General features: G+C 41.4%; 1 protein-coding gene across 1 annotated transcript in view; it reads left to right on the plus strand.

Annotated features, from left to right (window-relative positions):
- The window catches only part of LOC147712585 (AMP deaminase 1-like), a 2,876,771-nt gene that overhangs the window by 1,189,442 nt on the left and 1,672,806 nt on the right, over window positions 1-14,523 (plus strand). The window contains exon 6 of the mRNA XM_086923285.1: window positions 9,324-9,450. Coding sequence (XP_086779411.1) covers window positions 9,324-9,450 — 127 coding nt within the window. The remainder of the gene's footprint in view (window positions 1-9,323; window positions 9,451-14,523) is intronic.

The raw sequence follows: 14,523 nt of genomic DNA on the forward strand, positions 1-14,523 counted from the left end.
TTGTGATAAGACTTTTGGATCGCTAGAATAAGTTGGTTATAATTATTTTCATAGGAGGCTGGAATGGAAAAGAGTGATTGAGCATCTGTAAAGGAGAGGCTGGAGCTATCCTGGTATAATTGAGATACGTATTTTAAACGCTTAGAATACCAGTCTTTCCAAAAAATCACTTTATGTTTTTTATTTTAATCAAAACATTATACCAAACAGAAGAGGCTAAAAATCTCTCTCTAGATGATTTGAATCACATAAAAATGGGAGAAAGAATCCTGCATTTGTTCTTAAAAAATGAAGGGGATAACAAAATGGTTTAAAAGAAAAAGATAAACATTCTAGTAAAGAGAATGGATTGAAGACAGATTTCTCTAGAACAGCCCATAGGGGAGTAGGAGCAAAGTCATTATTTTGTAATAAAAAGGCTGACTGTTTAAGACAAAAGGCCTGTTGGTATTTGATGGAGTCTGGAAAATTAACACCACACAGAGACTTTGGTTTTTTAAGTTTAGATAAAGACATCCTAGATTTTTCCCATTCCATAAAAATTTGGATAAGATTGAATAAATGTTTTTAAAACTGTGTTTAGGGATATTGATGGGCATGTTACAAATATAAAATAATACGATAGGAACAAGCATCATCTTAATGGAAGATAGACAACCCCACCAGGATAAGAACAGTGGATTCCATCGAGAAGTAAGATCACGTATGTAATTCAAATTCAAAGTGATGGAATTTTTAACAGAGTCAGAAAACAATAAGCCAAGGTATTTAATGTGATTTGGATTCCAATGAAAGGAAGATGTAATGAAATCAAAGAGGAAACAAAACTTATTTAAAGGAAAAATTTCGTATTTATCTGTGTTCAACTTGTGCCCTGAAACCTTAGTGAAACCATCATCTTTCAACAAAAAAGCAGGTAAAGAAGATTAAGGATGAGACAGAAAAAGCAAAATATCATCAGCATAAGCTGACACTTTATTTGGGAATTCCCATAAGAAAAGTCAGTAATTTGGGAATTGGAATGTCATTTAATAAAGAAAGGTTCTAAGGCAAGAATAAATAGTAAGGGGGACAAAGGGCATCCCTGACATACACCCTGTATAAAGGAAAGAAGGGAGATATGAGACCATTAGTGAAAATAGAGGATTTAGGAGAGGAATAAAGTAAAGACACATAATGGATGAATTTGGGACCAAAACCGAACCAGGAAAGAGTAGCGCAAATAAAAGACCAATAAACTCTATCAACCGTTTTTTTTACATCCAAGGCAATCGCTGCAAATGAAGATTTAGACTTACTAATAACAGAAAGAAGTCTAACTTTAATGAACCCACATTGTTTTTGCCTATTAAATGCAGTAACAAATTCTCTGAACTTAGCGCTAAACTTTTTGCTAAACGTTTATAATCCAAATTAATTAGGGAGATAGGATGATCGTTTTTACATAGTTTAGGATCATTTTCCTCTTTAGGAAGAAGGCAAATTAGTGTTTCCTGAAAAGAACCTCAGGAGGAGTTTGTTTAAATAAAGTAGAGAAAGAGTTAATATAATTTAGGTATAAGGAAAGAAGAGAAGAAAGAATAGAATTCAATAGAGAAACCATCGGGACCAGGAGCTTTACCTTGTTTAATAGAGCGGATGGCAGTAGAAATTTCGTAGAGCCGAACATCTTGTTCTAATAAAGAAAAGTCTAAGTTAGGGTGTGAAGAAGGAGGAATAGAAGATAAATAAATAGAAGCATCCTGAGCGTTCGATTACACTTCTAGTAAATAAAGAGATTGATCAAATTTAGTAAACTCTGAAAGAATATCCTCAGTTTTATGAAAAGTTTGATTCGAAGAAGATAGAATGGAATCAATAACAGTACGCTCTTTTTTGATAGTAAGGTAATTCGCAAGAAGTTTACCTGATTTATTCTTACCACCATAGTATTTTGAGCTTGCTTTGAGGAGAAAAGAGTTAGCATTCTCAGTAGAAATTCAATTGAATTAAAACTTTTAACAAATCATTTAAAACACTTGAAGAATGAGAATTATAATAAGAATATTTGAATTTCTTAATCTGTGAAGTAAGGATTATTTACTTATTAGCAGCAGACTTTCGCTATTGAGAGTCAAAATTAATAATAAAGTCCCTAGAGGCAGCTTTAAAAGTGTCCCAAACAATTTGAGGAGTAATCCCAGATGTTTAATTTTCTTTAAAAAATGTTTGAGCAAACTGTTCAAATGAACAAGTAAAAAATGGATCTGATAGAAGAGTATTATTAAATCTCCATCGTCGAGGACCATAGAGAGGGGGAAGGAGTTCTAAATCTAAAGTTACTGGAACATGGTCTGAAATCAATATAGAACCTATATCAGACTTAATGACTCTCTGGGCAAGATTATTGGAAATAAAAATATAATCCAACCTAGATTGAAAAAAATGTGGATGGCGAAAAGATAGTATATTCTTGAAGGTTGGGATTACACAATCTCCATGCATCAACAAGTGATCTTTGGGAAAAGGCTGATGTAAATTGAGAATGGATATGGGAAGGTATAAATTTAGTTTTAGATGTCCTATCAGGGATAGGGTGCAAACCATATTGTAATCCCCACCCACAATTAAATAACCATCAAAGTAGTTCATCAACTTAGACAAAACTCCAGGCCAAAACAACTTATCAGGAGGAGTAGGAGTATATAAATTAACAACAGTTACAGGAATGTTATCAACAAATAAAGAAACAGAAATCCATCTGCCATCACAGTCCACATCCTTGGAAATTAATTGTATATTAAGACATTTATAACATAAAATAGCCATCATTCCATTTTCCTGACCCTGGGGAAGTAAAGACCTGACCAACCAACTGATGCTTTAATTTAGCAATTTCCTTATCAACAATATGAATTTCTTGTAACAAAACAATATCCCCATTTAAAGAAGAGAGATGAGATAAAACCCTTTGACGTTTTATTGGAGAACCTAAACCTTTAACATTCCATGAAATAATTCTTAGTCATTTATCATATAACAGGAATGTAATAACATTACCATACATCATAAAAGCAAAAACTGGTGTAATATAAGAACAATAGAGGAAATAGAAAAAGAGATAACGTTGAAAAAATTAAAGCAAGATGAGAACATTTGCAAATATGAAGGAAAGAAGAAATGAAGAGTAAAAGATAGAAAAAAGATTAACAAAAAGAAGGGCGTGAACAACGATCTGTAAAAGACATTGAGTTGATAGTATGATATGAAGAATTGCAAAACAGATTGTAAGTCAAAAACAGAAGATAAGAGAAAGAACAGGAATGACCAAATGAGACATGCAACAATTTACAAAATTAGTGGTAAAAAATAATAAATATGAAAGAAGAAAGAGGAGAGGTAAGTAAGTATTTGACGAAAAGCCATGTGGGAAATGAGAAAGAGATAGAAAGAAAGAAAGTAAAAGTACAAGAGAAAGAATCATCTAAAAAGAAAAATACCAAAACCATGAATAAGATACAAAAAATGACATACCAGGAAAAATACACAAAGGGACCGTGGGTGGGGGAGCCACAAAAGAAAGTGGAACATCATACGGACCACTCACGATGGGCACGTAAGGGAGACACAATATTATCAAATGAACTGGCAATCACATAAACAGATATGAGAGGGATGAACCTAAAGAGACAAGAAAATAGAACAAGTTATAGACACAATACCAAGAACACTATACCAGCAAATAATCGAAGCAATCCAATAAAATAATCTGAGCAGTCCAATAAAACATAGAGGATCAATAAAGATCAAAAACTGGAACGTGAAACATCCACACCTTCCTGTCTGCAGCTCTCCAGAAAGTCTTGAAGTAGACGGGGATCGTCATAGGTTGTAGTTTTTTTTTTATACGTGACTTTAAAAAGACATGGGTGGATAAGACCGAATCTGGCATTCATATTCCGTAAAGCTGGCCTCATGTCCAAAAATTGTTTTCTTCAGCTGTTGCTTTGGCATTATCCTGTGAAAAGAGAAGAGAGGAGCCCTGCCAAGAGATTTTGCCTTTGACTCTAGCAGCCTGTAAAACTTTCAACAAATCTGTATACACTAAAAAATACAGTATCACTCCTCTTGGTTTAGTTGATGAAGCTGCTGAAATCGACACATGGCCCAAACGATGAGCTTGTTCAAGCATGGAGAGGTCGGAATATCCAAAAGTTTCAGAAGAAAAGACTGGAAGAAGGAAGGAGGATTGGATCCCTCAAGTCCCTCTATTAGACCGTAAATGCGTAGATTATTATGCCTGTTACGGTTTTCAAGATTCTCAACTTGTTTTTGAAGACTTGAAATCTGAGACAGCAAAGAGGGAACCTGCACCATAGTAGTATGAAAAGATTCCATTTTATTTTCCAACTGGACAACCCTACTCTCCATATGTGACCATTTGTCATCCAATTGTTGAAGACAGATATTAGTTTCCTCCTTATAGGGTTTAAGAGCTCAGATTTCTTCCAGAAAATAACTCCATTGAGACTGGAGGAGGAGATGTCATTGGAGAAGGAGGATCTTGTTTGACCCTATTCACAAAAGGTTGAGCCTATGTGCCAGGTAGCTTTAACATAGGTTTAGAAGGAGGTAAAGGAACATTACATTAGTCAATGGAACACTTAAAGAGACCTGTTCCGAATCAGACATATTATCCTGAAGAACACTGAAAGGATTATAATCCACCACAGAAGCAGAGAACATTGCTTTAGAACACTGAGCTGGTTTTGTTCTACCCATACATGAAAGTTACAACTGAACAGGCATAAAAATGTCGAGGAGAAATACAGCCAAATAGTATAAATTTCTAGCAAAAAACGTTAAATTTGGAAAAAAATAAATAAATGAGTATACCTCAAAAAGTCATTCAGGATATCGAAAATCAGCTCTCCAAAAGCAAAGAAACCAGCATAAAAAAACTGAAAGATCATGCCCCATATTGATGAGAGCGTGGTGATGCATTTTGTAATCAAGCACAGAAGGTTAAGGAAATGTACAGCAGGCAATAGAAATTCCCTGTCAGCAAAAGCAAAAAGGCATTAAAAATAAATTAGGCCCATCACAAAAATTATGTATTTCAAAGGAAGACTTCCTGAAAAGACTCAAATGGGAGTGTCCAAAGATCGTATCTCATGTTTCAAGAGAAAGCTGCAGCTCTCTGTGGTGGAAAACGGCATTTGCGGGAAAAACAAAATGGAGGACGTGAGTTGCCATTCACTCGCGTCTGCACATAATAAAGAAAACAGTCTGTCTGCTTACCGCTGGGACCTCTTGGAGCAGAACCCTTTGATGTCCTCAGGTTTGTACACATTGCGGGTACATTTCAAGCCATTCATCGCGGCTCTAAGTGCCAAAAAACTAAGGAAAAGCTCCCTCACCGTCCCGGAGCTCACGGAAGCCTGAGCTACGCCCCGTAGTACTCTATTATAAACTTACCATGTTGTGTGTAGCCACCATAAGGTACTTGTTTATCTTACCTTGTAACTATCGTTTATCTTTATATTAATATATTAATTACAGTTTCTTATTTCTGTTAGGTGACAAAATGTGGGTAATACTAGCAAAATCTCTATTTTTTGTAGATATTTGGTTAGTTCTTAATATAACCTTTTTCTTAAAACCATCTTTCTGGAAGGTTTGCTTTTTTTTCACAGGCCAACCAACAAAAAAAGGTGGACAACAAATAGATGGACAACACAGGGAGAAAAAAAATAAGGATGTTGGGGAGGACACAGGTGAGCCTGTAAGTTCAGATCCTTCTCTGCCGCAACTATTACTGTATGGCACAGTACAGTAGACAGTATGTTACAGTCTTGGCATACTGGTCCACAATGTGTCTAGCCTGCCTCAATAAGTGGATTGCCACAACAGTGCCAGGAGCAGATACCGAGGCTTGGACAGATGGGGCCTCATTTATGACTTTTTGCCGTAGAGAAGCGCAGCAAGCCTTCCTGCTGCGCTTCCGTACGGCAAAAGAAATGGGCAGAAATGCGCCGTATCTATAAGATACGGCGCATTCCTGTCCTTTTCCCTTGCGCCAGCGCACAATGGGCTGCCTGCGCCAGCGCAGGCACCCTTGCACAATGGTGCAAGGGTGCCTGCGTTGCGGGGAAGATTATTTTTGTACAGGAAGGGAAACCTTTCTGTACAAAAATAATCACAAGAGGCTTTTCCTCTTTCTATGTGTGCTGTAGAATGCAGCACACATAGAAAAAGGAAATACGAGGAGAAATAAAGACATTTCTCCCTGTTGCGCCTCCCTTACGCCTCCCCTGGGGAGGCGTAAGCTTTTGGCACTGCTTCAGAGTTACGATTTCTCGTAAATCTGGGGCAGTGTCAAAAGGCCATGGATGTTGCTGGGAACGCCCCCAGCAACACCCATTGCACGCCCCTTTAACGCAGAACACTGCGTTAAAGGGACTGATATTTATCAGGCAGCAGTACGCCACAAAAACTGGCGTACTGCTGCCTGATAAATACCACGCAGGCTTCTGCGCCACGGAACTTCATGAAAAGTGAAGTTCCGATGGCGCAAGGGGCCTCATAAATGAGGCCCATGGAGTGGGTGGAGGTCCTATCCATGTTGAAGAAGTTGAAGGTGTTGCAATGTCGGAAAAAGTGCCAGCTAATGATGTTGCTGCTGTAGTCGCTTGTAAGTCCTTCTCTTGCCTTCTTTCAGCTCATGCCAAACTGGTTGAGAGGTTCACCTCCAGGTGCTTGCGTATTCCTGTTGTCCCAAAAGAGTACTTACGTTGGTTGCCACAAGAAATTACCTTTTTACAAAGGTTGCAGGTGACCAGTTTTCAATTTACTTTATTCTCAGCTAGTGAGGAAAAAAACAGCCGGACAGCAAACTCCTGAAGTTTTAGACTGTGCTTCACCTCCTGTTCCTCCTGTTGCATCCTCTGCTCTTCCTGTTCTTCATCCTCCTCAAGAATGGTAGGATCTAATTGGGCAGCTTTGAAGTAGTGCAAAAAGTGGAAGGCGGCTTCAAAGACAAGATTTTATCTCAGAAATAGAATACACCCTTCACTTTTCAGGATTTTAATGGAATTTAGTAAAGGGGTGTAGACGTATTGTTTCCTGCAGTAGACAGAGTTCAAAGCCACTGAAATCCTTTTTAATTAAAGGCCAAAGTACTATGGCACTATTGTAATAGTCTTTAGGAGGTACAACAGTACTTCAAAAATACAAAAAATAAAAAATTTCAGAAAATGAACTTACACATAGGGAGCCGATTACAATGGCACCACAAAGCCTCCGACCGACAGTCAGAGCCTTCCTGACCATTTTGGAAACTCTCCCATTGACTTGGTCGGTTTGGGTTCCAACTGCCCGATTACAATAATCGAGGTTGTAATGTAAACTGGCGAGTCAGTCTAACTCGGTTCCGACCGGCTCTCAGAGTATTCATGTCGGTTGGAACCGAACTGTAACCCCCTATGGATGACATTTCCGCTATCGAGATTATGATGTTAGATTCCCACAGCCTTTCGTGGTGGCCTTTCTGACATGTAAAGAAGGTCGGAAAGTGACTTTGGGGGCCCGTGGCAGGACACTTTTGCCCCGCAGCCTAAAGTTGGTAGCCGAAGGGGTACCTAAGGAACCCCCCTGTAAAACCATGCACTGTGTGGCAGGCACCATAAAAAAATTTGATATATTTCTAATGGGAAATATGCAGGTGTGATTCAAAAACATCTCGGTTAGCTGATTCTCTGTAACTCCACCTAGCCCCTTTTGTAGGTGTGGGTATATTAGCTAGATACACAGTGGCTGGGCAGCAATACACTAATTTCTAACATACGTTCAAGGAAGTAACACCACCAGAAAGTCACTTTTCCAACGTTCTGGTGGCATTAACTCCTTTTCTTTATTTACAAGGCAGTATTAAAAACTGCATCAACTTCACTATGACTCAAGTTTTTCATTCCTTAGCTTTTATGTATCATCTGAATCATGTGTGTTTGTTTATTAATCCAAATAAAATAATAAAAATAAACTCCTGGAATGTGGTGATATGTTAATTTCAAAGCCAGAACTGGAGCATTTTTCTCCTATTGACATGGATTCATCTGTTTCAACTTCTACTATCACACATAATCCATTTTAATATGGTACCAAACCAAGAGACATTATTTTGATCTTTCATTGTTATGGATAGTTTGATAGATGTGGTTGATGCATGGGAGGTTGAGGATGATTTGCTGACCAAAGGTAAAATTACATCTATTTGGTTGTGTTTCCTGTATATGTTAGGTTAAGGAGAATTCTGTGAGTTGTGAGAGACACCAGGTAGCTAACTTATGATAATATGCTATCCTTAGTGTAGATATTTGCATTAGAGAGAAGGGGTGAATTTGATATTGTGTGAGAAGTACAAGTCTCCACTGGATTTTCTACAATGCCCTGAGTGAAGAGCATGAGCAACACCTCCTCCTTCTAGGGCATTAGGTTGAGGGGAATGAGAGACCTACCACCAGTTGCCAGGGGCTCCTGGTGGGTCATCCAAATGTAGTAACACTCTCCCCTGCAAGGCGGTCCACAGCTTGTGGATATTTTCTTGCCAGCTTCTGGTGCTGGAGCCAGAATTCACTTTAGCCATGATTTGGTCGACATTTGCCTTCTCAGGTTATTGTCTGCCATTTTGGACTGTCAGATGGTTATCCGTTAGGCTACGCCATAGATACGGAAGGCAGATTACCACTGACCTGGCAGATGGATGAGATCCGCCTTGATGGAGAAACAATGGTATGTCTGTCAAACTCTAGATCAAGCCCTAAGCCTTATCTTGTTTCTAAAGCTGAATCTTCAGTTGAACATCAACTGAAGATGCAGATTTAGGAATTAAGCCTTATTATATTTCCAAGAGCCAGCTGTAGGCATCAGTGAGGCCAGACAACGGAGATCACTGCATGTTTCCACCTGTCCCTTTTCACAATGTGTTACTTTTTTGTCTTTTCCTTAAAGGGCAGAAGTTCCAATACAAACACAATTTTAAAATAACTGTGAATGTAGACATGTGAGGACTACTATCCTCTGCAGTCCTCCATCTGAGCATACTAATGAGGCCTTTTGACTGCCACATTTACCGATCACAGTACTGATATTTGGCAGACTCTCGTCACCATGCCACATGTGACCAATATTGTTAAATGGTCTTTCAGGAACCTCTCCTGAAGGGAATTTTACAGCATAATTCAGTAAAGATTTCTACACCAGAACAATCAGTACTATAAACAAGGAGCATTGCATCATTGACAAAATATTTAGAAAGTTAAAAATTATGTGTACATTTGTTTCAGAAACACATATGCAACGCAACGCCTAAATTTTCATTCATCCAAATTCAAGCTGCATATGATGCTCAACGAATTGAATGAAATGAAGGAAGTGAAGGAAAGTCCACAAGATTTCTACACCTGCCGAAAGGTAAAGTTTGAAAGGTTGTATGCAGCCTCATATATAAACCATTTGATTAAGAACAATGTTCAGTAATGTGAAAGTATACTTGTTTTACAAAATACAATATGTTTTAGTTGACCATTAACTACGAACTTTTTCCCATTCACAGTGCAATATTTTTCCATTACAGAATTATCACTTACAGCCATGAACACTGAATAATACCTCCATTTTCCTGGATCTCATAGCATTTTTTTCAATTCGTGAAAAGCATTTTTTTAGAAAGAAAGTTTTGAAAGAACATTTTTTTGTAAATTAAACTACAGATGAAATTACTAAAATGTAATTCATTTTTTTCATTAAAAGGAAGACAATTTAAATTTCAGTTGTGAAAAACAATAATTAAATTATTTCATGAACCTGCAGCAAATCTAACCTATCTTGACCTTTACTGCCAGTAAAGCCAGTCCTCTTTTTTGCGCCTTTAAACATGAACCCTCCCTAATCCCTAGCTGCTTGTCTTTTTTTCTGTTTCTGACAGAAAATATTTCTCAATCACTTACATTTTGATTTTTAAGTACTGATAATGTCCTTGTATGCAGAAATGGTTTTCCAGCCTTTTTTGATTGAATTTTTGTCATTTCTTTCATTTCTTGCCGCTAGTATGTCTTGACTGTGAAGGCCCACTGTGGGAAGAAAAACATGAAACACAATGTAACATTATCCGCTACCTTTGTAGGTTGTTCCTTCGAGACTACCATATCATGGAAAAATGACTTTTATTATGAAAGATAGGAAAATAATGTCCATTAATGGCAAGCAGAAAGAAGTTTAAATGCATCAAGAACTTAATCATAAATGTTAAATGTTAAATGTCGTATACTTGTAAAGCACACAGCTGCCCCAGCAAAGGGGAGTCCCGGCGCGGTATACCGCTGGGGAACCCATCCTGGCTTTCCCTGTGAGATGGTCCCTCCTGGGCATCTCCAAGGTGAAGACAAGCATCCCCGGCGCTGATGGGGCCGTTAGTAGAGATTAAGCAAGCTATTGCCCAGAGTTGCTGAGTGGGACCCATGGTTGGAGTAGGCACCGAGGCGAGAATTATCGAGTCCGCTGACCATGGCCCAAGACCCAAAAGACCCAAAAGACTCAAAGATCATGAGTGCTGTAAGAGACTACTTCTGCTAAAGTCACACAGCCGACTTTTAGCACCCCCACTGAAGCATATCCAGTAAGAGAGCTTTGTAGAGGAATCTCGCTGTTCCTGGTTGACCCTGTGGATTTTTCCTTTGAGGTCAGGTACCCTGCCACTTACTCGCAGTCAAGGATAGAGTTGACTTCTTGAACTCATTCAGTGTTGAAGAAAATGATGCATTCAATATCAAAGGCCTCCCTGGCAAAACAACATCTTTTAACTGTTACAGAGCATTAGACATAAAAAGAAGCTTAAAGCCACCTGCAAGTCACATTCCTTCTACTTCTGGCTCAGAGTACTCTTTTCTTAAATACTGGGCAAACCTGTACCCCCTGTGGAATGTAAATACGGACCCCTTATTACATAGAGTCATTCCAACTGGTAAGTTTAAAATGTGTTAGAGGTTATATAATACCTATTGGAGAGGAATAGAAAAATACTTCCATAAAATTTCTGTTGTGTTTACCAATAAATATATTTTGAGGCTATAAGAGAGCAGCAGTTTAACTAGCAAAGAAAGTAATATGAAACACGAATGACACTTAAAAGTTTCAATGTGGCCTATGGCTGGTCCCTGACCAGGATAGCCACCTGAGTCTTGGCACCCATCCCACATTTCTATAATTTACTTAAAAATCTGTTTAAAGTATTTTTAACCTAAAGCTGTGCTTGCAGCATTTCAGTACCCTGTTCTATCAGCTGACTACGGTGAGTCTGAAGTGACCTGCAAATTCAATAGCCCATCGAACGGAGGCAGCAAATGGGGTCTGTGGAAGCCAAGAGCATACAATCTATTTCTCAGGTCCCAGCCTACTTAGAACCTGCCCTCTTAGTAGGCAACGCGGTTGCATGTGTGTCTGGGTGCGGGATTGGCCTGAGGGTGTACACCCAGATGGAAGTGATTGCCATTTTGAAAAGTCGCATGAGATGCCTGGTTTGTCTCCAGCTTGCAGCCTCTCATTAACCCTTGAGCCCTGACCTCACACACACAAACAAAAAAAAGTGAGGTGATTCTTTTGCTAGACACTTAGGGCCCGATGTAGGTAGGGCGTTACCGATCGGTAACGGCCGAAAATACCGATTTTTGGCCCTTACCGATCGGTAAACAGCCATCCAGATGTAGGGAACCCAAAACAGAAATAATCGGACAGTAAACCGAATCGGAATGAGTACCGAATGGGAAAGAATCCGATACGTACATACCGAAAATCGGATATGGAACGAATCGGAAAAACACCGATTCGGATGCAAATACCGATTCGGTCCATGTACCGAATCGTTAGTGACACCGAATCGGAAAATCACCGATTCGGTCCAATTCCCGATTCTTTAGTGACACCGAATCGGAAATTCACCGATTCGGTCCCATTACCGATTCGTTAGTGACACCGATTCGGAAAATCACCGATTCGGTCCCATTACCGAATCGTAAGTGACACCGAATCGGAAAATCACCGATTCGGTCCATGTACCGAATCGGTACAAATACCGAATCGGACATGAGCCGAATCGGAAAACATGCCGATTCGTATGAATCTCCGATCGGGAAATTCCCCGATTCCGACAGTTGGGGAGATGTAGGGAGGCACAGAAACACCGAAATCGGCTCGAAATCGGTAGAATTCACTCGGTATTTACCATGGATTGCAATCAGGTGGTAACCAACTCCAACCCATATAAACAGTCCCAAAATGCATTGCAACTTGCAGGATGGCAGCTTTCTATGTCATTGCGAGGCGGCTACGGCTACAGCAGGAAGGACAGAGGGAATGGCTAAGAAATGAACAGGTCTACAGACAGAGGATAACCCTGTTCATGCTCACTGAGGCTGAGATCCTACAGAGATACAGGCTGGACTCTGACACCATACTTGAGCTCATCAGGGACCTTAAGCCATACTTGGACCACCACACCCCAAGGGCACACGCCATCCCTGCGCACGTCCAGGTGCTATGCAGCCTACACCTGGTAGCGTCTGGCAGCTATCAAAGTGGAGTAGCAGCAGCAGGAGGGGTGAGCCAGAGCAGCCTGTCAAGGTTCTTCCACATATTCCTTGACGCCATGATAGACAGGATGGACCAATACATCTCTTTCCCTGCAACCCACGCAGAACTGCTACAAACTAAAGCTGACTTCTACCAGATGGCACAATTTCCCCAAATCATCGGTTGCATAGATGGCACACACATTCCGATTTGCCCACCAGCGGACACCGAATACATATACCGCAATCGGAAATCTACACACACCATCAACGTGCAGGTGATCTGCAATGCCAAGTGCACCATCACAGACCTGGTAGCAAAATTTCCGGGGAGTACCCATGACTCCTATATATTCCAACAGAGCGGCATATATGCACGGCTGATGGCAGGCGAATTTGGAGAAGGATACCTCCTAGGTGAGACACATCATCAGACCCCCATAACACATAGTAGGTAGGTGGAATACATGTATGCATGTGTCTAATGTGACCCCTTTCTCTTCCAGGCGACAGTGCATATGCCCTCCGCTCATTCATACTCACCCCCTACCTCAACCCCTCCACACCCAGCCAAAGGAGGTATAACCGGGCCCACATACGCACAAGGAATGTTGTTGAACGGACCTTTGGCATCTGGAAAAGTAGATTCAGATGCCTGCACAAGAGTGGAGGTGCAAGGCAGTATACCCCCATCACCTGCTGCAAGATCATAGCTGTATGTGCAATGTTACACAACCTTGCGGTCAAGAAGGGCACTGAGGTGGAGTTGTCTGACTACGAGGACTATGACGACGACGAAGCTGTGCCACTGACACAGCCAGCTGGGGTGTGTACGCCAAGTGATGGCAGATACAGACGTGAGGAGATCACTGAGAACTATTTCTGACTGAGTACAGATGCAAAGACAGCTAAATGTTGCTTTGAAAAAAATAAATTTTAATAGTGATGCACCACAGTTACCGCACTGATGTGCATCAAAAAATGGAGATTGTAAACTCAAATAAAGTCCAGGGTTCTGGTTTGCTCATCCCCCCTTGCCAGGCTATTTTTTGGCCCGCTTGCCAGACCCACTGGGGTGTCCCTCGGCCCCCTCCGAATGCCCAGCAGCATCAGCGGATCGCCTGGTGCTCCTCCGTGGCTCTGATGCAGCGCTGGCCGGGCTGCTGCGGCTGCTGCTGTCTCCAGCATCACCCAGGTCCAGGGCAGGATTGGAGGCGGCGTTTGATATTAACATGGCCTCCATGGCCGTGGTGATCCTGGCCATCCCCCTAGTCAGCTCAGCCGTATGCTGACTGAGCACAGATTCTTGATTAGAGCTGCGATGGCACAGTTGTGCGGTCGCCGCTGCAAGGCGGGCCATGGCCCGGTTGAGCACCCGGGCATCCCTCCTGCGCGCAACCTCATGCTCCTCCTGTCTGGCGGATGAGTGGGTGATGGCAGTGGTCAGCCTGCCTAACCCTGCTGCCACCTCCTTGTTGCTGTCCACAACAGCCTGGAAACCCTTCACCAACTCCCCCATCTGCATGTTGTGCTGCAGGAGCTGGCGTTGGCAGGCCATGGTGGATCTGGCCTGTTGGCGCTGGATTTTAACCATCTGTCCCTCCAGGCCCAGGAACACACTGCCCTCCCGTGCTGGTGCAGCAGTGGTGGTGGTGGCACGGCGTCGGGCACTGCTGCTTCCGGCCTGCAGAGTGGGCTGGGGTGCCACTGGTGGGGGTGTGGTGCTGGCCGGTCCCTGAGCCCCTGCTCCCAGGACTGGTTGGACAGGTGGCAAGGCCACGATTGTGGCAGGAGCTGGTGTAGGCGGAATGGTCTGCCTTGTAGGGGAGTTGTCTGGTGAGAATTGCAAGGGGGGTGAGCTGGGCAGTACTGGGGAGTGCACTGCTTGGAAGTCAATGACCAGGTCACCCTCCATTCCTAG

The sequence above is a fragment of the Lissotriton vulgaris genome, chromosome 5, assembly GCF_964263255.1.
Source record: "Lissotriton vulgaris chromosome 5, aLisVul1.2, whole genome shotgun sequence".
In the NCBI taxonomy this organism is placed as follows: Eukaryota; Metazoa; Chordata; class Amphibia; order Caudata; family Salamandridae; genus Lissotriton; species Lissotriton vulgaris.